Source organism: Salvelinus alpinus, chromosome 2 (assembly GCF_045679555.1).
Source record: "Salvelinus alpinus chromosome 2, SLU_Salpinus.1, whole genome shotgun sequence".
NCBI lineage: Eukaryota > Metazoa > Chordata > Actinopteri > Salmoniformes > Salmonidae > Salvelinus > Salvelinus alpinus.
This window is the reverse complement of record NC_092087.1, coordinates 7,385,025-7,408,763: the sequence shown is the minus strand read 5'-3', so window position 1 is coordinate 7,408,763 and position 23,739 is coordinate 7,385,025. Positions and strand designations below refer to the sequence as shown.

At 44.7% G+C, this 23,739-nt stretch overlaps 1 protein-coding gene across 1 annotated transcript in view; it reads left to right on the top strand.

Annotated features, from left to right (window-relative positions):
• Positions 1-23,739, top strand: part of LOC139553265 (semaphorin-3D-like) — a 123,912-nt gene that overhangs the window by 74,671 nt on the left and 25,502 nt on the right. Inside the window, exons 3-8 of the mRNA XM_071365412.1 lie at positions 8,493-8,653; positions 10,154-10,216; positions 11,750-11,869; positions 17,294-17,387; positions 22,070-22,198; positions 23,526-23,668. Coding sequence (XP_071221513.1) covers positions 8,493-8,653; positions 10,154-10,216; positions 11,750-11,869; positions 17,294-17,387; positions 22,070-22,198; positions 23,526-23,668 — 710 coding nt within the window. The remainder of the gene's footprint in view (positions 1-8,492; positions 8,654-10,153; positions 10,217-11,749; positions 11,870-17,293; positions 17,388-22,069; positions 22,199-23,525; positions 23,669-23,739) is intronic.

Below are 23,739 nucleotides of genomic sequence, written 5' to 3'. Positions count from 1 at the left end.
TGTGTGTGTGTGTGTGTGTGTGTGTGTGTGTGTGTGTGTGTGTGTGTGTGTGTGTGTGTGTGTGTGTGTGTGTGTTTCACAAGATGACATGTCTTGGTGCTCTGAACTATTTTCCGCTAGAGGAAACAGAGAATCATACGACGGATATATTAACGAGAAAGATTATATAATCTAAATATTAAACTAATGTTATCCACAAATATACTATAACCAAAACACATAATACTTATTCAGCCCTATTTCCCAGCCATGTGAATGTCCTTGATTTTACTGTAGATGTTACATTGTAAAGTAACTGAGGTGATATCTGGGTTATTTTTTCACCTGTTGATCTGGATCAGAACTGATTTCAGATTACAGTTAGAATGAGGGAATGATACAATGAACGGGTCGTCTGTGTTTCGGTCTGAGGTGGGCTCGTCAATCTGCCGTCTTTAAACCTTCATACGTGGAGGTATGAATCTCAGTGCTTTATAAATACCAAGTTTCTCCTATTTTCAGAACAACTTGACTTGTAAAAAACAGGGTGGATTTAGGTGAAGGGAAATTATATAGTGTAACAGTATAACTTTAGACCGTCCCCTCGCCCCGACACGGGCGCGAACCAGGGACCCTCTGCACACATCAACAACGGTCACCCACGAAGCATCGTTACCCATCGCTCCACAAAAGCCGCGGTCTAATTCAAGTCTCAGAGCGAGTGACGTCACCGACTGAAAGGCTGCTAGCGCGTACCACCGCTACCTAGCTAGCCATTTCACATCGGTTACAATAGCAGGTGAGATGAAATGAATTGGGTGTGTGTGTGTGCACGTGCGTGCTTGCGTGCGTGCGTGCGTGAGCTAGTTTGCTTCTTCTGTGTATGTGAAAATGATTAATACATCTGGCATGGCTTTCATTTGCAAAGTTATTCCTAGTTATTACCTCACCGGCCTGTTTTTGTTAGATTATACACAGTACTGTAGTTTGGCTGACTCACCTTGGGTACTGTCTACTGCTAGACAAGATGTTGGGGGGTCCAAATGGACTGTAACACTTCCAGGAGAGGTGAAGCATGCCTTGCTTCGTTCTGAATGAAGCATGACTCTGTATCCACTGAGCTGTGGAATCTGTGTTTCTCCGTAGCTGCAGAGAGCAGAGTACCACTAGTTCTGGAATGTGGTTAGAAGGTTCTGGAATCTTTGTTTCTCCGTAGCTGCAGAGAGCAGAGTACCACTAGTTCTGGAATGTGGTTAGAAGGTTCTGGAATCTTTGTTTCTCCGTAGCTGCAGAGAGCAGAGTACCACTAGTTCTGGAATGTGGTTAGAAGGTTCTGGAATCTTTGTTTCTCCGTAGCTGCAGAGAGCAGAGTACCACTAGTTCTGGAATGTGGTTAGAAGGTTCTGGAATGCTGTGTAATGTACATGTCTGTCATTGAAGTCCTATGAGATGGCTGAAGAGGATACTTCATCATGGGCACTTTGAGCCAGGCCGTTCCTATTTCCCCTCTTCTCATCCATCTCCTTCAGCAGACAGTGAGCCGTGCTGACAGGCGAGACTAGACCTAGAGACACAAAGGATACTCGGACTGAAGTCAAAATCAACTTTTTCAACCAAAATCTACTTTTTTTATTTAACCAGGCAAGTCAGTTAAGAACAAATTCTTATTTTACAATGACAGCCTACTCAGGCCAAACTCTCCCCTAACCCGGAAGACGCAGGGCCAATTGTGCGCCGCCCTATGGGACTGCCAATAACGGCCGGATGTGATACAGCACGGGACTGAACCAGGGTCTGTAGTGACACCTCTAGTACTGAGATGCAGTGCCTGCAACCCTCGTGAGCCCAACTAACCTAGTCCACAGATGATGCAATCTCTGTTTTTACTCCACACTGCCCTTTTCCACCTGGACAAAAGGAGAACCTATGTGAGAATGCTATTCATTGACTACAGCTCAGCGTTCAACACCATAGTGCCCTCAAAGCTCATCAATAAGCTAAGGATGCTGGGACTAAACACCTCCTCTCTGCAACTGGATCCTGGACTTCCTGACGGGCCGCCCCCCAGGTGGTAAGGGTAGGTAACAACACATCTGCCACGCTGATCTTCAACACAGGGGCCCCTCAGGGGTGCGTGCTCAGTCCCCTCCTGTACTCCCAGTTCACTCATGACTGCACGGCCAGGCACGACTCCAACACCATCCTTAAGTTTGCCGACGACACAACAGTGGTAGGCCTGATCACCAACAATGACGAGACAGCCTATATGGAGGAGGTCAGAGACCTGGCCGTGTGGTGCCAGGACAACAACCTCTCCCTCAACATGATCAAGACAAAGGAAATAATTGTGGACTACAGGAAAAGGAGGACCGAGCACGCCCCCATTCTCATCATTGGGGCTGTAGTGGAGCAGGTTGAGAGCTTCAACTTCCTTGGAATCCACAACAAACTAACATGGTCCAAACACACCAAGACAGTCGTGAAGAGGGCACGACAAAACCTATTCCCCCTCAGGAGACTGAAAAGATTTGGCATGGGTCCTCAGATCCTCAAAAGGTTTCACAGCTGCACCATCGACAGCATCCTGACTGGTTGCATCACTGCCTGGAATGGCAACTTCTCGGCCTCCGACCGCAAGGCACTACAGAGGGTAGTGCGAACGGCCCAGTACATCACTGGGGCCAAGCTTCCTGCCATCCAGGACCTCTATACCAGGCGGTGTCAGAGGAAGGCCCTAAAAATTGTTAAAGACTCCAGCCACCCTAGTCATAGACTGTTCTCTCTGCTACTGCATGGCAAGCGGTACCGGAGCGCCAAGTCTAGGTCCAAGAGGACCCCCCCCCCCCTTCTACACTGCTACTCTCTGTTATTATCTATGCATAGTCACTTTAACTATACCTACATGTAAATATTACCTCAATTAGCTCGACTAACCGGTGTCCCCGCACATTGACTCTGTACCGGTACCCCCCTGTATATAGTCTCGCTATTGTTATTTAACTTCTGCTCTTTAATTACTTGTTCATTTTATTTCTTATTCGTAACTTTTTTTAACTGCATTGTTGGTTAGGGGCTTGTAAGTAAACATGTCACTGTAAGGTCTACAGCTGTTGTATTCAGTGAATAATACGATTTGATTTGATTTGATGGCCCAGGGGTCTCTTGTGATACCTTCGTATTCCCCTTTGGGAAGTACGTAGGTACCATAGATTTGTGGACGGTACCAAATATGCCTCTACCAACTACATCCATCTGAAATTGTAACACCTACAGTGCCTTCGGAAAGTATTCAGACCCCTTGACATTTTCCACATTTTGTTACGTTACAGCCTTATTCCCAAAACAATCCTCATCAATCTACACACAATACCATAATGACGATGCAAAAACTGGTTTTTACATTATTTTGTTGTTAATCTATTACACATTTTTAAATGTAATATCACATTTACATAAGTATTCAGACCCTTCACTCAGTACTTTGTTGAAGCACCTTTGGCAGCGATTACAGCCTCAAGTGTTCTTGGGTATGACGCTACAAGCTTGTAACACCTTGTATTTGGGGAGTTTCTCCCATTCTTCTCTGTAGAGCCTCTCAAGCTCTGTCAGGTTGGTGCACAGCTATTTTCAGGTCTCTCCAGAGATGTTCGATCGGGTTCAAGTCTGGAATCTGGCTGGGCCACTCAAGGACATTCAGAGACTCGTCTTGAAGCCACTCCTGCATTGTCTTGGCTGTGTGCTTAGGGTCGTTGTCCTGTTGGAAGGTGAACCTTCACCCCAGTCTGAGGTCCTGAGCACTCTGGAGCAGGTTTTCATCAAGGATCTCTCTGTACTTTGCTCCGTTCATCTATCCCTCGATCCTGACCAGTCTTCCAGTCCCTGCCGCTGAAAAACATCCCCACAGCATAATGCTGCCACCACCATGCTTCACTGTAGGATTGGTGCCATGTTTCCTCCAGACTTGACATTTGGCATCCAGGCCAAAGAGTTCAATCTATGTTACATCAGAGAGTATTTAGGTGCCTTTTGACAAACTCCAAGCGGGCTGTCATGTGCCTTTTACTGAGGAGTGGCTTCCGTCTGGCCACTCTACCATAAAGGCCTGATTGGTGGAGTGCTGCAGAGATGGTTGTCCTTCTGGAAGCTTCTCCCATCTCCACAGAGGAACTCTGGAGCTCTGTCAGAGTGACCATCGGGTTCTTGGTCACCTCCCTGACCAAGGCCCTTCTCCCCTGATTGCTCAGTTTGGCCAGGCAGCCAGCTCTAGGAAGAGTCTTGGTGGCTCCAATCTTCTTCCACTTAAGAATGATGGAGGCCACTGTGTTCTTGGGGACCTTCAATGCTGCAGACTGTTTTGGGTTTCCTTCCCCAGATCTGTGCCTCGACACAATACTGTCTCGGAGCTCTACGGACAATTCCTTCGACCTCATGGCTTGGTTTTTGCTCTGACATGCACTGTCAGCTGTGAGACATTATATAGACAGGTGTGTGCCTTTCCAAATCATGTCCAATCAATTGAATTTACCAGGTGGACTCCAATCAAGTTGTAGAAACATCTCAAGGATGATCAATGGAAACAGGATGCACCTGAGCTCAATTTTAAGTCTCATAGCAAAGGGTCTGAATACTTATGTAAATAAGGTATTTCAGTGTTCCATTTTTTATAAATTTGCTAACATAAAATAAAAACTGTTTTCACTTTGTCATTATGGGGTATTGTGTGTAGATTGCTGAGTAAAATGTTTTATTTAATCAATTTTAGAATAAAGCTGAAACATAACAAAACATGGAGAAAAGACAAGATGTCTGAATTGTATGCAAGTATTTGTCTTTACTGTCCAAATATTCGTCGAAGTCACTGTGTAATAGCTATGTGTGGGCATGTAAGATGAATGTGGCTGGCGGGATGTATGACACCATCATTTATTTCTACACATATCTCCAGTTTGATTAGATATTAGTTTGATTTTAATAATAATTCTCGTTAAACCACAAGGATACTGCAAAACGATACCTCAGCAGTGGAAACCCAATCTTTCGCCTGAACCTCCTGCTCCTTTTCCTCCAACCTCCTCTTCCTCCTCCCCCTTCTCATCCTCCTCTTCCTCCTCACCACCTTTCCCCTCTTTCTCTTCCTCCTCCTTATCTATCTCCTCTTCCTCCTCCCCCTCCTCATCCTCCTCTTTCTCCTCACCACCTTTCCCCTCCTTCTCTTCCTCCTCCTTATCTATCTCCTCTTCCTCCTCTCCCTCCTCATCCTCCTCTTTCTCCTCACCACTTTTCCCCTCCTTCTCTTCCTCCTCCTTATCTATCTCCTCTTCCTCCTCCTCTTTCTTCCAAAGCCATCTTATACAGCAAGATGTTAGAGATATATTCAAAGCTGGTTATGCTCAGGATTCAGGAAGACCTGTCACTCCTTCTGTGTTGCTGCACACCCTAGACTCGTGTCTCCTGTCTCTAGACTCTTGTCTCCTGTCTCTAGACTCTTGTCTCTTCTCTCTAGACTCTTGTCTCTAGACTCTTGTCTCTAGACTCTTGTCTCTAGACTCTTGTCTCTTGTCTTTTGTCTCTTGTCTCTTGTCTTTTGTCTCTTGTCTCTAGACTCTTGTCTCTAGACTCTTGTCTCTTGTCTCTAGACTCTTGTCTCTTGCCTCTAGACTCTTGCCTCTAGACTCTTGTCTCCTGTCTTTAGACTCTTGTCTCTAGACTCTTGTCTCTTGCCTCTAGACTCTTGTCTCCTGTCTCTAGACTCTTGTCTCTAGACTCTTGTCTCCTGTCTCCAGACTCTTGCCTCTAGACTCTTGTCTCCTGTCTCTAGACTCTTGTCTCCTGTCTTTAGACTCTTGCCTCTAGACTCTTGTCTCCTGTCTCCAGACTCTTGCCTCTAGACTCTTGTCTCCTGTCTTTAGACTCTTGTCTCTAGACTCTTGTCTCTTGTCTCGTCTCTTGTCTCTTGTCTCTCGACTCTTGTCTCTTGTCTCTAGACTCTAGACTCTTGTCTCTAGACTCTTGTCTCTAGACTCTTGTCTCTTGTCTCTAGACTCTTGTCTCTTGCCTCTAGACTCTTGTCTCTTGTCTCTAGACTCTTGTCTCTTGCCTCTAGACTCTTGTCTCTTGCCTCTAGTCTCCTGCCTCTAGACTCTTGCCTCTAGACTCTTGTCTCTTGTCTCTAGACTCTTGTCTCTTGCCTCTAGACTCCTGTCTTTAGACTCTTGTCTCTTGTCTCTAGACTCTTGCCTCTAGACTCTTGTCTCCTGTCTTTAGACTCTTGTCTCTAGACTCTTGTCTCTTGTCTCGTCTCTTGTCTCTTGTCTCTCGACTCTTGTCTCTTGTCTCTAGACTCTAGACTCTTGTCTCTAGACTCTTGTCTCTAGACTCTTGTCTCTTGTCTCTAGACTCTTGTCTCTTGCCTCTAGACTCTTGTCTCTTGTCTCTAGACTCTTGTCTCTTGCCTCTAGACTCTTGTCTCTTGCCTCTAGTCTCCTGCCTCTAGACTCTTGCCTCTAGACTCTTGTCTCTTGTCTCTAGACTCTTGTCTCTTGCCTCTAGACTCCTGTCTTTAGACTCTTGTCTCTTGTCTCTAGACTCTTGTCTCTAGACTCTTGTCTCCTGTCTCTAGACTCTTGCCTCTAGACTCTTGTCTCTTGTCTCTAGACTCTTGTCTCTTGCCTCTAGACTCTTGTCTGTAGACAACATGTTTGGTCTTTGTGCTGGCTAGGTATAATTAACTGAAGTTGTTTACTCTGCATAAATCCTCTCTGCATCCGCTTCCTCCCTTTTTAATGATCCCACAATGACATAGTTTAGGGTCATAGTACTGTATACATCTATTTTATAGGATTTTGGGGGAGTTTTCTCTGGTGGGGGGGGAAGAGGGGGCAGTCAGGGGACGGAGGACACATGTAGACAGGGTGTAGAGTTGGCTCAGGAGGGTAAGTGGTTTGAGGAGTTAGCGAGGTAACTTCGGTCAACTCTGAGTTCATCTCGGGATAACTGGCACCACGAAAGTAGCTCACCTTTTAGCTAGGTACATTTCTATGGCAACAAATCCTTCAGAACTAACCTGCTGCTGGGCAGGCTAACTCAGGGATAACTCTGTTTATCCTGCATTCAGAACTAACCTGCTGCTGGGCAGGCTAACTCGGGGATAACTCTGTTTATCCTGCATTCAGAACTAACCTGCTGCTGGGTAGGCTAACTCAGAGGATAACTCTGTTTATCCTGCATTCAGAACTAACCTGCTGCTGGGCAGGCTAACTCAGAGGATAACTCTGTTTATCCTGCATTCAGAACTAACCTGCTGCTGGGCAGGCTAACTCAGGGATAACTCTGTTTATCCTGCATTCAGAACTAACCTGCTGCTGGGCAGGCTAACTCAGGGATAACTCTGTTTATCCTGCATTCAGAACTAACCTGCTGCTGGGCAGGCTAACTCAGGGATAACTCTGTTTATCCTGCATTCAGAACTAACCTGCTGCTGGGCAGGCTAACTCAGTGGATAACTCTGTTTATCCTGCATTCAGAACTAACCTGCTGCTGGGTAGGCTAACTCAGTGGATAACTCTGTTTATCCTGCATTCAGAACTAACCTGCTGCTGGGCAGGCTAACTCAGTGGATAACTCTGTTTATCCTGCATTCAGAACTAACCTGCTGCTGGGCAGGCTAACTCAGAGGATAACTCTGTTTATCCCGAATGAAGTGTTTGTTTGTGATGTTTTGTGTAACAGTTTTTAAAAAGGATGTATAGATTTTTTGTAATACATTTGAATTTTTTATCCTTCAAAATGCATGGAGTTTCATTTGCATATATATATTTTTTAACAAATATATATATATTTTTGTATGAAGTGTCTGAGCTCCGGGTTAAGGGCCATTCCTCCCTCTTGCAAAGATTGCGTTATCATCCCCTTCATTCGAGGAAGACAACTGATTAGACTTAAACATTTTATGAATCCCCTCCCCAAAAAGTATAAAAAAATGTAGGAAGTGCAGCTCAGTTTCCACCTCATTTTGTGGGCAGTTTGCACATAGCCTGTCTTCTCTTGAGAACCAGGTCTGCCTTCAGCGGCCTTTCTCAATAGCAAGGCAATGCTCACTGAGTCTGTACACAGTCAAAGATTTCCTTCATTTTGGGGTCAGTCACAGTTGTCAGGTATTCTGCCACTGTGTACTCTCTGTTTAGGGCCAAATAGCATTCTAGTTTGGTCAGTTTTTTTGTAAATTCTTTCCAATGTGTCAAGTAATTATCTTTTTATTTTCTAATGATTCGGTTGGGTCTAATTGTGTTGCTGTCCTGGGGCTCTGTGGGGTCTTTTTGTTTTTTGTGAACAGAGCCCCAGGACCAGCTTGCTTATGGGGCTCTTATCCAGGTTAATCTCTCTCTCTCTCTCCCCCCTGTCTTTCTCTCTCTCTCTCTCTCCCCCCCCCTCCGTCTCTCTCTCTCTCTCTCTCCCTTCATCCCTCCCCGTCCTTTTCTCCCAACCCTCCTCCCTCCCCCCTCTCCCCCTCTCAGAGTTGCATGGGAGGAACAGTTCCAGCGTGTTCTGGGACCGGGGTGTGAGTGGGGGTTACCAGGCCCTGCTGCTGGATGAGGACCGTGGCTGGCTGCTGGTGGGAGGAAGAGACCACGTCTACCTGCTGCACTCTAACAGTCTGGCTCTACCTACACGCACGGTCAGTACCTCACTACCTACCTGGTCAGTACCTTACTACCTACACGCACGGTCAGTACCTTACTATCTACCTGGTCAGTACCTTACTACCTACCTGGTCAGTACCTTACTACCTACCTGGTCAGTACCTTACTACCTACACGCACGGTCAGTACCTTACTATCTACCTGTTCAGTACCTTACTATCTACCTGGTCAGTACCTTACTATCTACCTGGTCAGTACCTTACCACCTACCTGGTCAGTACCTTACTACCTACCTGGTCATTACCTTACTGCCTACCTGGTCAGTACCTTACTGCCTACCTGGTCAGTACCTCACTGCCTACCTGGTCAGTACCTCACTACCTACCTGGTCAGTACCTCACTACCTACCTGGTCAGTACCTTACTATCTACCTGGTCAGTACCTTACTACCTACCTGGTCAGTACCTTACTGTCTACCTGGTCAGTACTTAAGGACCTACCTGGTCAGTACCTTACGACCTACCTGGTCAGTACCTTACGACCTACCTGGTCAGTACCTTACTACCTACCTGGTCAGTACATTACTACCTACCTGGTCAGTACCTTACTACCTACCTGGTCAGTACCTTACTACCTACCTGGTCAGTACCTTACTACCTACCTGGTCAGTACCTTACTACCTACCTGGTCAGTACCTTACTACCTACATGGTCAGTACCTTACTACCTACCTGGTCATTACCTTACTACCTACCTGGTCAGTACCTTACTATCTACCTGGTCAGTACCTTACTATCTACCTGGTCAGTACCTTACTGTCTACCTGGTCAGTACCTTACTATCTACCTGATCAGTACCTTACTACCTACCTGGTCAGTACCTTACTGTCTACCTGGTCAGTACCTTACTACCTACCTGGTCAATACCTTACTACCTACCTGGTCAGTACCTTACTATCTACCTGGTCAGTACCTTACTACCTACCTGGTCAGTACCTTACTACCTACCTGGTCAGTACCTTACTACCTACCTGGTCAGTACCTTACTATCTACCTGGTCAGTACCTTACTATCTACCTGGTCAGTACCTTACTGCCTACCTGGTCAGTACCTTACTGCCTACCTGGTCAGTACCTTACTGCCTACCTGGTCAGTACCTTACTACCTACCTGGTCAGTACCTTACTACCTACCTGGTCAGTACCTTACTACCTACCTGGTCAGTACCTTACTACCTACCTGGTCAGTACCTTACTACCTACCTGGTCAGTACCTTACTACCTACCTGGTCAGTACCTTACTACCTACCTGGTCAGTACCTTACTGTCTACCTGGTCAGTACCTTACTATCTACCTGGTCAGTACCTTACTGTCTACCTGGTTAATACCTTACAATCTCTCTTTCACCCTTTAAAAAAAAATAAGTTCCTCCTTAACCGTGTTTTAAATTTTTTTTATCTCCCAACAAAAACAAGAAGGAATTTCCTAAAATGATGAAATCCATCTCTAAGCCAAGTCAACACCCCTCCCTCTTTTAGATCTACTGGCCAGCTGCGACGGAACACGTTGAGCACTGCAGGCTGGCAGGGAAGAACCTGTCGGTAAGCAACAACAGCTTTCAATGCCAGAGCAGCTTTTTTTAAAGTAGGGCTCCCATGGTAGGGCTCCCATGGTAGGGCTCCCATGGTCAAAAGTAGTGCACTCTGTAGGAAATAAAAGGGAACAATTTGGGACTCATCCATGGATGAACAACATGGTGTATTTTCCCACAATGCTGTTCAGGTGATCAGAGGCCTTATTTAGTAATCCTCTAGAATGGAGAACACAGGCACACTCATAGCATGTCGTTTTGGACAAGGCCAAGCACCCATCTTAGTGTGTAACTGAAACAAAGGCCTAAAGTTTGAGGTTGTCTATTTTTTTTATGTTCTATTTTTGGATGTGTTTTAGGTTTTATGAGACTCTCGGGAGACGGGTGGGTTCTCAACCCGTCCGTACTCGACCTACACTAGGCGTGTCGTTTGCATTAACGCCATCGAGCACAACGACAGCGTCGTTTGCATTGTTTGGGGTACACCAGAAGTACATTAATTTCCAAATGGAACGCTGCGTTTTGCCCTTGCAGCATTGCGTTGCGGAGGCAGTTGCAGTGCGTCCTGTACGGTGCGTTGGACTGACGGAACGTACGTGTCAATCTGTAGGCCGTAGACGGCTTGACAGAAATGGAAGCAGAAAATGAATGTTGGAACTGTTGTTACGTACGTTGTCCAGATGATGCTGCGTATTATTTTACGCCACGACGCTGCCGGTTTGTTCAAGGTGTAACACATTCAACCAACAACCAGAGGACGCCAAGTGATTCTACTCTGACTATGTTCGATATATTCTTAGTTGATTTCTTTATAAATAATTAGCCTTTAGGCAAATTCTTTGGAAAGATAGTGTACCGGATGTGAAACGGCTAGCTAGTTAGCGGTGGTGTACCGGATGTGAAACGGCTAGCTAGTTAGCGGTGGTGTACCGGATGTGAAACTGCTAGCTAGTTAGCGGTGGTGTACCGGATGTGAAACGGCTAGCTAGTTAGCGGTGGTGTACCGGATGTGAAACGGCTAGCTAGTTAGCGGTGGTGTAACGGATGTGAAACGGCTAGCTAGTTAGCGGTGGTGTACCGGATGTGAAACGGCTAGCTAGTTAGCGGTGGTGTAACGGATGTAAAACGGCTAGCTAGTTAGCGGTGGTGTAACGGATGTGAAACGGCTAGCTAGTTAGCGGTGGTGTGCGCTAATGGCCTTTCAGTCGGTGACGTCACTTGCTCTGAGACCTTGAAGTAGTGGTTCCCCTTGCTCCGCAAGGGCCGCGGCTTTTGTGGAGCGATGGGTAACGACGCTTCGTGGGTGACTGTTGTTGATGTGTGCAGAGGGTCCCTGGTTCGCGCCCGGGTCGGGGCCAGGGGACGGACTTAAGTTTAACTGTTACAATAGCAAAGTGTTAATCAGGTTGGTGGGTTGAAGAACGAGTACAGGGTTTAGAATGATCATGTTTCAACTCTGTTAACTATGACTGTAATGTATATGTGTACGTTTGTTATGTATCTTTACAGTGAGTGTAAATCCTGATGTTGTGTTTTGTTTCAGACTGACTGCGCCAACTACGTACGTCTCCTCCAGCCCTTCAATAAGACTCATGTGTACGTCTGTGGCACCGGGGCATACCACCCACAATGCACCTACATAGACCTGGGACGCAGCATTGAGGTGAGAAGGTGGAAGGAAGGAGACAGGCTCTGTTCCACTCTCTCTTACTAAACTAAACTCTGACTTGTCATCTCTCTTTTTGTTGCCTTTGACGGATCCCAGAGAGAGATAGAAAGAGAGACTCAATCCGACTTTCTTTTTCCTAAAATACCATAAAATCTTTATTGAGATGTATTGTCTCAGTCAACAGGTTTTATTGTTTTGTGACGATCGTTCTAAAACAGTAACATTTGAAGAATCTGTCCATTCACCTTTCTGACAAAATTCTGACTTGTCAACTCTCTTTGTTTTGTTTGTTGGCTCTGATGGATCCACAGGTGGTTGGTGAAAAGTAGACTAAACACTTGATGAAAATCCCACTGTCTACACACAACACAGCTACTATGTTACAGATATCAACCCACTGCTGTGTGATCTCAAAAGATCTCCTGTGGGCTCACTCACCGTTGCCTCTTTGACTTGCTCCTCTTGGCTTCTTCAGAGCGCAAGGCATCCATTCACCTCACAGATTTAACTTATGTGTGAGGGGGGGGGGGTTACGGCTTATTGAGGCTCAGTGGAGGTTGAGATGGTTCTCTGTGTTTTAAGGAGGGTTAATAATGTCACTGTGGAGGTTGAGATGGTTCTCTGGTGTTAAGGAGGGTTAATACTGTTACTGTGGAGGTTGAGATGGTTCTCTGGTGTTAAGGAGGGTTAATAATGTCACTGTGGAGGTTGAGATGGTTCTCTGGTGTTAAGGAGGGTTAATAATGTCACTGTGGAGGTTGAGATGGTTCTCTGGTGTTAAGGAGGGTTAATCATGTTACTGTGGAGGTTGAGATGGTTCTCTGGTGTTAAGGAGGGTTAATAGTGTCACTGTGGAGGTTGAGATGGTTCTCTGGTGTTAAGGAGGGTTAATAATGTTACTGTGGAGGTTGAGATGGTTCTCTGGTGTTAAGGAGGGTTAATAATGTCACTGTGGAGGTTGAGATGGTTCTCTGGTGTTAAGGAGGGTTAATAATGTTACTGTGGAGGTTGAGCTGGTTCTCTGGTGTTAAGGAGGGTTAATAATGTTACTGTGGAGGTTGAGATGGTTCTCTGGTGTTAAGGAGGGTTAATAATGTCACTGTGGAGGTTGAGATGGTTCTCTGGTGTTAAGGAGGGTTAATAATGTTACTGTGGAGGTTGAGATGGTTCTCTGTGTGTTAAGGAGGGTTAATAATGTCACTGTGGAGGTTGAGATGGTTCTCTGTGTGTTAAGGAGGGTTAATAATGTTACTGTGGAGGTTGAGATGGTTCTCTGGTGTTAAGGAGGGTTAATACTGTTACTGTGGAGGTTGAGATGGTTCTCTGTGTGTTAAGGAGGGTTAATAATGTCACTGTGGAGGTTGAGATGGTTCTCTGGTGTTAAGGAGGGTTAATAATGTCACTGTGGAGGTTGAGATGGTTCTCTGTGTGTTAAGGAGGGTTAATAATGTTACTGTGGAGGTTGAGATGTTTCTCTGTGTGTTAAGGAGGGTTAATAATGTCACTGTGGAGGTTGAGATGGTTCTCTGTGTGTTAAGGAGGGTTATTAATGTTACTGTGGAGGTTGAGATGGTTCTCTGGTGTTAAGGAGGGTTAATACTGTTACTGTGGAGGTTGAGATGGTTCTCTGGTGTTAAGGAGGGTTAATAATGTTACTGTGGAGGTTGAGATGGTTCTCTGGTGTTAAGGAGGGTTAATACTGTTACTGTGGAGGTTGAGATGGTTCTCTGTGTGTTAAGGAGGGTTAATCATGTTACTGTGGAGGTTGAGATGGTTCTCTGTGTGTTAAGGAGGGTTAATAATGTCACTGTGGAGGTTGAGATGGTTCTCTGGTGTTAAGGAGGGTTATTAATGTTACTGTGGAGGTTGAGATGGTTCTCTGGTGTTAAGGAGGGTTGTTAATGTTACTGTGGAGGTTGAGATGGTTCTCTGGTGTTAAGAAGGGTTATTAATGTTACTGTGGAGGTTGAGATGGTTCTCTGTGTGTTAAGGAGGGTTAATAATGTCACTGTGGAGGTTGAGATGGTTCTCTGGTGTTAAGGAGGGTTAATAATGTTACTGTGGAGGTTGAGATGGTTCTCTGGTGTTAAGGAGGGTTAATACTGTTACTGTGGAGGTTGAGATGGTTCTCTGTGTGTTAAGGAGGGTTAATAATGTTACTGTGGAGGTTGAGATGGTTCTCTGTGTGTTAAGGAGGGTTAATAATGTCACTGTGGAGGTTGAGATGGTTCTCTGGTGTTAAGGAGGGTTAATAATGTTACTGTGGAGGTTGAGATGATTCTCTGGTGTTAAGGAGGGTTAATAATGTCACTGTGGAGGTTGAGATGGTTCTCTGGTGTTAAGGAGGGTTAATAATGTCACTGTGGAGGTTGAGATGGTTCTCTGTGTGTTAAGGAGGGTTAATAATGTTACTGTGGAGGTTGAGATGGTTCTCTGTGTGTTAAGGAGGGTTAATAATGTTACTGTGGAGGTTGAGATGGTTCTCTGTGTGTTAAGGAGGGTTAATAATGTCACTGTGGAGGTTGAGATGGTTCTCTGTGTGTTAAGGAGGGTTAATAATGTTACTGTGGAGGTTGAGATGGTTCTCTGGTGTTAAGGAGGGTTAATAATGTCACTGTGGAGGTTGAGATGGTTCTCTGGTGTTAAGGATGGTTAATAATGTCACTGTGGAGGTTGAGATGGTTCTCTGGTGTTAAGGAGGGTTAATAATGTCACTGTGGAGGTTGAGATGGTTCTCTGTGTGTTAAGGAGGGTTAATCATGTTACTGTGGAGGTTGAGATGGTTCTCTGGTGTTAAGGAGGGTTAATAATGTCACTGTGGAGGTTGAGATGGTTCTCTGGTGTTAAGGAGGGTTAATAATGTCACTGTGGAGGTTGAGATGGTTCTCTGGTGTTAAGGAGGGTTAATAATGTCACTGTGGAGGTTGAGATGGTTCTCTGGTGTTAAGGAGGGTTAATAATGTCACTGTGGAGGTTGAGATGGTTCTCTGGTGTTAAGGAGGGTTAATAATGTTACTGTGGAGGTTTAGATGGTTCTCTGTGTGTTAAGGAGGGTTAATCATGTTACTGTGGAGGTTGAGATGGTTCTCTGTGTGTTAAGGAGGGTTAATAATGTTACTGTGGAGGTTGAGATGGTTCTCTGTGTGTTAAGGAGGGTTAATAATGTCACTGTGGAGGTTGAGATGGTTCTCTGTGTGTTAAGGAGGGTTACTACTGTTACTGTGGAGGTTGAGATGGTTCTCTGGTGTTAAGGAGGGTTAATACTGTTACTGTGGAGGTTGAGATGGTTCTCTGGTGTTAAGGAGGGTTAATACTGTTACTTTGGAGGTTGAGATGGTTCTCTGTGTGTTAAGGAGGGTTAATCATGTTACTGTGGAGGTTGAGATGGTTCTTTGGTGTTAAGGAGGGTTAATACTGTTACTGTGGAGGTTTAGATGGTTCTCTGGTGTTAAGGAGGGTTAATAATGTCACTGTGGAGGTTGAGATGGTTCTCTGGTGTTAAAGAGGGTTAATAATGTTACTGTGGAGGTTGAGATGGTTCTCTGTGTGTTAAGGAGGGTTAATCATGTTACTGTGGAGGTTGAGATGGTTCTCTGGTGTTAAGGAGGGTTAATACTGTTACTGTGGAGGTTTAGATGGTTCTCTGTGTGTTAAGGAGGGTTAATCATGTTACTGTGGAGGTTGAGATGGTTCTCTGGTGTTAAGGAGGGTTAATAATGTCACTGTGGAGGTTGAGATGGTTCTCTGTGTGTTAAGGAGGGTTAATCATGTTACTGTGGAGGTTGAGATGGTTCTCTGGTGTTAAGGAGGGTTAATAATGTTACTGTGGAGGTTTAGATGGTTCTCTGTGTGTTAAGGAGGGTTACTACTGTTACTGTGGAGGTTGAGATGGTTCTCTGGTGTTAAGGAGGGTTAATAATGTCACTGTGGAGGTTGAGATGGTTCTCTGGTGTTAAGGAGGGTTAATAATGTCACTGTGGAGGTTGAGATGGTTCTCTGTGTGTTAAGGAGGGTTAATAATGTTACTGTGGAGGTTGAGATGGTTCTCTGGTGTTAATGAGGGTTAATAATGTCACTGTGGAGGTTGAGATGGTTCTCTGGTGTTAAGGAGGGTTAATAATGTCACTGTGGAGGTTGAGATGGTTCTCTGTGTGTTAAGGAGGGTTAATAATGTTACTGTGGAGGTTGAGATGGTTCTCTGGTGTTAAGGAGGGTTAATAATGTCACTGTGGAGGTTGAGATGGTTCTCTGGTGTTAAGGAGGGTTAATAATGTCACTGTGGAGGTTGAGATGGTTCTCTGTGTGTTAAGGAGGGTTAATAATGTTACTGTGGAGGTTGAGCTGGTTCTCTGGTGTTAAGGAGGGTTAATAATGTCACTGTGGAGGTTGAGATGGTTCTCTGGTGTTAAGGATGGTTAATAATGTCACTGTGGAGGTTGAGATGGTTCTCTGGTGTTAAGGAGGGTTAATAATGTCACTGTGGAGGTTGAGATGGTTCTCTGGTGTTAAGGAGGGTAAATAATGTTACTGTGGAGGTTGAGATGGTTCTCTGGTGTTAAGGATGGTTAATAATGTCACTGTGGAGGTTGAGATGGTTCTCTGGTGTTAAGGAGGGTTAATAATGTCACTGTGGAGGTTGAGATGGTTCTCTGTGTGTTAAGGAGGGTTAATCATGTTACTGTGGAGGTTGAGATGGTTATCTGGTGTTAAGGAGGGTTAATACTGTTACTGTGGAGGTTTAGATGGTTCTCTGTGTGTTAAGGAGGGTTAATCATGTTACTGTGGAGGTTGAGATGGTTCTCTGGTGTTAAGGAGGGTTAATAATGTCACTGTGGAGGTTGAGATGGTTCTCTGTGTGTTAAGGAGGGTTAATCATGTTACTGTGGAGGTTGAGATGGTTCTCTGGTGTTAAGGAGGGTTAATACTGTTACTGTGGAGGTTTAGATGGTTCTCTGTGTGTTAAGGAGGGTTACTACTGTTACTGTGGAGGTTGAGATGGTTCTCTGGTGTTAAGGAGGGTTAATAATGTCACTGTGGAGGTTGAGATGGTTCTCTGGTGTTAAGGAGGGTTAATAATGTCACTGTGGAGGTTGAGATGGTTCTCTGTGTGTTAAGGAGGGTTAATAATGTTACTGTGGAGGTTGAGATGGTTCTCTGGTGTTAAGGAGGGTTAATAATGTCACTGTGGAGGTTGAGATGGTTCTCTGGTGTTAAGGAGGGTTAATAATGTCACTGTGGAGGTTGAGATGGTTCTCTGTGTGTTAAGGAGGGTTAATAATGTTACTGTGGAGGTTGAGATGGTCCTCTGGTGTTAAGGAGGGTTAATAATGTTACTGTGGAGGTTGAGATGGTTCTCTGGTGTTAAGGAGGGTTAATAATGTTACTGTGGAGGTTGAGATGGTTCTCTGTGTGTCCTAGGAGCCATCGTTCCACCTGCTGAGCCATGCTGTGGAGTCTGGACGGGGTAAATGCCCCTTTAGTCCACGGGAACCCTTCACCGCCAGGCTCACCGGTAAGTCATACATGTTATATAGTAAAATATGGAAATGAAATAGAGACCTTTAAATCGAAAATGACTTCCACAACTGTCAACGCTGACTGAGACACACGCTGTACCTTTACAACTAAAAACAAACATGAAATTTGCAGTTTCACATGTTGATCTTACATTTCACATGTGAAACCATATTTGATCATGTAGAGTATTTAATTTAGCGTTCACATGTTAACACCATGTCACGATCGTGTGGAGGAGAGACGAGAGAATAAGCCATCTTCTTTTATTTTACGACGAAGATGAACACGAAACGAAACACTTATACAAACTATACAAAACAACAAACAACCGTGAAGCTACAAACGAAAGTGCACGCACGCACGCACGCACGCACGCACGCACGCACGCACGCACGCACGCACGCACGCACGCACGCACGCACGCACGCACGCACGCACGCACGCACGCACGCTACTTACGTTCAACATAGACAATTCCCCACAAACAGCTAAAGCCTATGGTTGCCTTAAATATGGCTCCCAATCAGAGACAACAATAACCAGCTGTCTCTAATTGAGACCCAATTCAGGCAACCATAGACTTTCCTAGATACCTACACTCAACCATAGACACAGCTAGACTACTATACTAAACATAAACCCAACTACTCTAATAAACCCCCTAAACCTTACAACCACCCTAGACACTACAAAAACCACATACATTCCCCATGTCACACCCTGACCTAACCAAAATACTTAAGAAAACAAAGAATACTAAGGCCAGGGCGTGACACACCACCTTTTCACATGTGAGGAGAATAACATGTTTTCACTTCACATGTGAATTGCAAGTTCACATGTGAAATACAATCATATGTGAAAACCCCATTTGCAGTTTCACATGTGAGAAAACTCCACAGGTGTAAATTTCACTTTGACAAATGGAATTGCAAGTTCACATGTGGGGATGAAATAGTGTTATTCTCCTCACATTTAAAATTCTGTTATTGTTAGCTAGCTGTCCATAAATTTGTTCCATTTAATACACAGGCCTAAAAGGGATTTAAATGTATTTGAAAATGTGTTTGCTTTTGGATTGAATGTAAACAGATACCTTTTCTATAAAGAGATTATATTGAATTAGAGCTGTCAGAGTTAATCAGTTAACTCGAGTTTTTGTCATTGTAGTGCACACATATTTTTTGGTTTGTGATTAATCATTGTAATGGGTGTGTGCTGGTGGCAGGGAAGTGAGGCGCAGGAGAGGGAACTTGGTATAAAAGGAGCAGTTTAATAAATGATAAAAAACTCAGAAAATGGGTACAATTTAATATAAAATGGGTACAAATGTAACGAGCAGGGATTTGACCAAAACGCAGCGTTGTGAAATGACATGATATTTATTTAAACAAGACGAAAAACTAACTATACTTGATAATAAACAAAATAACAAAACGATGTAGACAGACCTGGACGTAAGAACTTACAATACAACGAAGAATGCACGAACAGCAAAAAATGACTACACAAACGAATGAACGAACGAACGAACGAACGAACGAACGAACGAACGAACGAACGAACGAACGAACGAACCGAAACAGTCCCGTGTGGCGCAACATACACAGACACAGGAGACAACCACCCACAACCAACAATGAAACTACCGACCTTAATATGATTCTCAATCAGAGGAGATGAAAACCACCTGCCTCTAATTGAGAACCATATCAGGTACCCATTAACCAACATAGAAACACATAACATAGAATGCCCACCCAAACTCACGCCCTGACCGACTAACACATACAAAAACAACAGAAAACAGGTCAGGAACGTGACAACAAAACCCGTCGCACACCAGAACATGACTTGCACAAAACATACAATAAACAATCACCGACAAGGACATGAGGGGGAGCAGAGGGTTAAATACACAACATGTAATTGATGGGATTGAAACCAGGTGTGATGGAAGACAAGACAAAAACCAATGGAAAATGAAAAAGAGGATCAGCGATGGCTAGAAGGTCGGTGACGCCGAACGCCGCCCGAACAAGGAGAGGGACCAACTTCGGCGGAAGTCGTGACAATCGTATTGTCTGAAAGCGTTAAAGATACACTGAAAACATCCAAAATACATAATCTATACATCTAAAAACAACAAAGCGATGTCAAAACAAGTTGACGTTGAGGTTAAAGAAAGTGAGCTTCATCAATTTACCAGATTTCTTTCTAACTGTTACTTTGGACAAAATCAAGCTCAATTACAGCTGAACTTCATCAAATTCTGAATTTGCGATTATTCGTGATTACTCACAACATATCCTGAGATTATATCGACAACATTTTTAAAAACATTTGACAGACCTATTTTGAACAGTCAATAGTCTGACATTGAAAGATAAACCAGTGTTGACCCTCTTGGTCTAATGGTCAAGACGTTGGAAACCCAGGTTCTAGGTTCTGCCCGTTTACAAAAGCACACGTGAACCTTAGAATATCACATGTGAAATGTTTGAGAAACCACGTGTCTGAGTCATGTGACAAATGTTTATTATTTTTCTTTCACGTGATGAATTTTTTTCTTCGTGTGATTTGTTCGTACATGTGTCCGAAAACCACCGTTTTTCGTGCATGTGTTAATTTCAAGTGATTTTTTTCATATTTTTTATTTTCTTGTAAGGGTATCATCAGTATACATGTTGCTCATGCAGGAATCAAACCCACCCTACCAGTCTTTATGAGACTCTTCAGAAATAGTGTGACCAGGAAGGGAACCAGGAAGGGAACCAGGAAGGGAACCAGGAAGGGAACCAGGAAGGGAACTAGGAAGGGAACGAGTGAACAACATGATTTAGTTCTCATGTAGTTTTGAAGTGGACTTCAATCCCATCGGACCTCAGTACATAAAACATATGATTCATAATTACAAGCAGCTCTGGGCTTTTCTAGGATTGTGATGCAAGATCCAAAAGCATCAGCTGAATTCAATACTCACACAGGCCATAAATTAACCGGTATATAAACAATATACTGTCAAAAATATATGACAGACAATATATTTCATAACAATATATTTTGAACATGTTTGTCTGTTGAGGTTATAGTTTACGAAATAATGAAACCATCCCTAATTACTCTTAGCCTCGTAAACCAGACTGACCGCTGTGTTCAGCCATTTACTTCAGTTTTGAAAAATACATTATAAAGATGTAACAGAGATAAACTCAAGAAGATAATTTGTAAAAATCCAAATAACTTCACAGATCTTCGTTGTAAAGGGTTTAAACACTGCTTCCCATGCTTGTTCAATGAACCATAAACAATTAATGAACATGCACCTGTGGAACGGTCGTTAAGACACTAACAGCTTACAGACGGTAGGCAATTAAGGTCACAGTTATGAAAACTTAGGACACTAAGGAGGCCTTTCTACTGACTCTGAAAAACACCAAAAGAAAGATGCCCAGGGTCCCTGCTCATCTGTGTGAACATGCCTTAGGCATGCTGTAAGGAGGCATGAGGACCACAGATGTGTCCAGGGCAATAAATTGCAATGTGCGTACTGTGAGACGCCTAAGACAGCGCTACAGGGAGACACATGTAACAACACCTGCACAGGATCGGTACATCCGAACATCACACCTGCGGGACAGGTACAGGATGGCAACAACAACTGCCGAGTTACACCAGGAACGCACAATCCCTCCATCAGTGCTCAGACTGTCCGCAATAGGTTGAGAGAAGCTGGACTGAGGGCTTGTAGGCCTGTTGTAAGGTAGGTTCTCACCAGACATCACCGGCAACAACGTTGCCTATGGGCACAAACCCACCGTCGTTGGACCAGACAGGACTGACTAAAAGTGCTCTTCACTGATGAGTCGCGGTTTTGTTTCACCAGGGGTGATGGTCGGATTCGCGTTTATCGTCAAAGGAATGAGCGTTACACCGAGGCCTGTACTCTGGAGCGGGATCGATTTGGAGGTGGCGGGTCCTTCATGGTCTGGGGTGGTGTGAGACAGCATCATCGGACTGAGCTTGTTGTCATTGCAGGCAATCTCAACGCTGTGTGTTACAGGGAACACATCCTCCTCCCTCATGTGGTACCCTTCCTGCAGGCTCATCCTGACATGACCCTCCAGCATGACAATGCCACCAGCCATACTGCTCGTTTTGTGCGTGATTTCCTGCAAGACAGAAATGTCAGTGTTCTGCCATGGCCAGCGAAGAGCCCAGATCTCAATACCATTGAGCACATCTGGGACATGTTGGATCGGAGGGTGAGGGCTAGGGCCGTTCCCCCCAGAAATGTCCGGGAACTTGCAGGTGCCTTGGTGGAAGAGTGGGGTAACATCTCACAGCAAGAACTGGCAAATCTGGTGCAGTCCACGAGGAGGAGATGCACTGCAGTACTTAATGCAGCTGGTGGCCACACCAGATACTGACTGTTACTTTTGATTTTGACCCCCCCCTTTGTTCAGGGACACATTATTCCATTTCTGTGAGTCACATGTCTGTGGAACTTGTTCAATTTATGTCTCAGTTGTTGAATCTTGTCATGTTCATACAAATATTTACACATGTTAAGTTTGCTGAAAATAAACGCAGTTGACAGTGAGAGGACGTTTTTTATTTAATAAGTTTATGTATTTGTGTTTTCTTACGTTAACCCCTTCCCCATCTCACCTGTAGATGGAGATTTGTATGCCGGGACATCAGTGGATTTCATGGGCACCAACACAGCTATATTCCGTTCCTCTATTCACAGCAGCAAACAACACTATATACGAACTGAGGCCTACCAGGACCACTGGCTCAATGGTGAGACAAACAGCTATACTACGTTCCTCTATTCACAGCAGCAAACAACACTATATACGCACTGAGGCCTACCAGGACCACTGGCTCAATGGTGAGACAGACAGCTATACTACGTTCCTCTATTCACAGCAGCAAACAACACTATATACGAACTGAGGCCTACCAGGACCACTGGCTCAATGGTGAGACAGACAGCTATACTACGTTCCTCTATTTACAGCAGCAAACAACACTATATACGAACTGAGGCCTACCAGGACCACTGGCTCAATGGTGAGACAGACAGCTATACTACGTTCCTCTATTTACAGCAGCAAACAACACTATATACGAACTGAGGCCTACCAGGACCACTGGCTCAATGGTGAGACAGACAGCTATACTACGTTCCTCTATTCACAGCAGCAAACAACACTATATACGAACTGAGGCCTACCAGGACCACTGGCTCAATGGTGAGACAAACAGCTATACTACGTTCCTCTATTCACAGCAGCAACCAACACTATATACGAACTGAGGCCTACCAGGACCACTGGCTCAATGGTGAGACAGACAGCTATACTACGTTCCTCTATTCACAGCAGCAACCAACACTATATACGCACTGAGGCCTACCAGGACCACTGGCTCAATGGTGAGACAAACAGCTATACTACGTTCCTCTATTCACAGCAGCAAACAACACTATATACGCACTGAGGCCTACCAGGACCACTGGCTCAATGGTGAGACAGACAGCTATACTACGTTCCTCTATTCACAGCAGCAACCAACACTATATACGAACTGAGGCCTACCAGGACCACTGGCTCAATGGTGAGACAGACAGCTATACTACGTTCCTCTATTCACAGCAGCAACCAACACTATATACGCACTGAGGCCTACCAGGACCACTGGCTCAATGGTGAGACAGACAGCTATACTACGTTCCTCTATTCACAGCAGCAACCAACACTATATACGCACTGAGGCCTACCAGGACCACTGGCTCAATGGTGAGACAGACAGCTATACTACGTTCCTCTATTCACAGCAGCAACCAACACTATATACGCACTGAGGCCTACCAGGACCACTGGCTCAATGGTGAGACAGACAGCTATACTACGTTCCTCTATTCACAGCAGCAACCAACACTATATACGCACTGAGGCCTACCAGGACCACTGGCTCAATGGTGAGACAAACAGCTATACTACGTTCCTCTATTCACAGCAGCAACCAACACTATATACGCACTGAGAAAATCTCCAAGACTGCAGTGAATTAATGAGTAGAAGTTAAGTCCTCATCATGATATCCTTTGTTTCACTCCACGCAGAGCCAGAGTTTGTGGGTTCCTTCTCTATCCCAGACACACACAGTGTGGACGATGACAAAGTCTATATCTTCTTCAAGGAGACAGCTGTAGAGTCCAGCCAGTGGGACAAGAGGGTTTACAACAGAGTGGCACGCGTCTGCAAGGTGAGGGGGATGATATGACGATATGGAGAACAGATACTGTAGTAACTTTAGCTCAACACCGAGCCACCTCA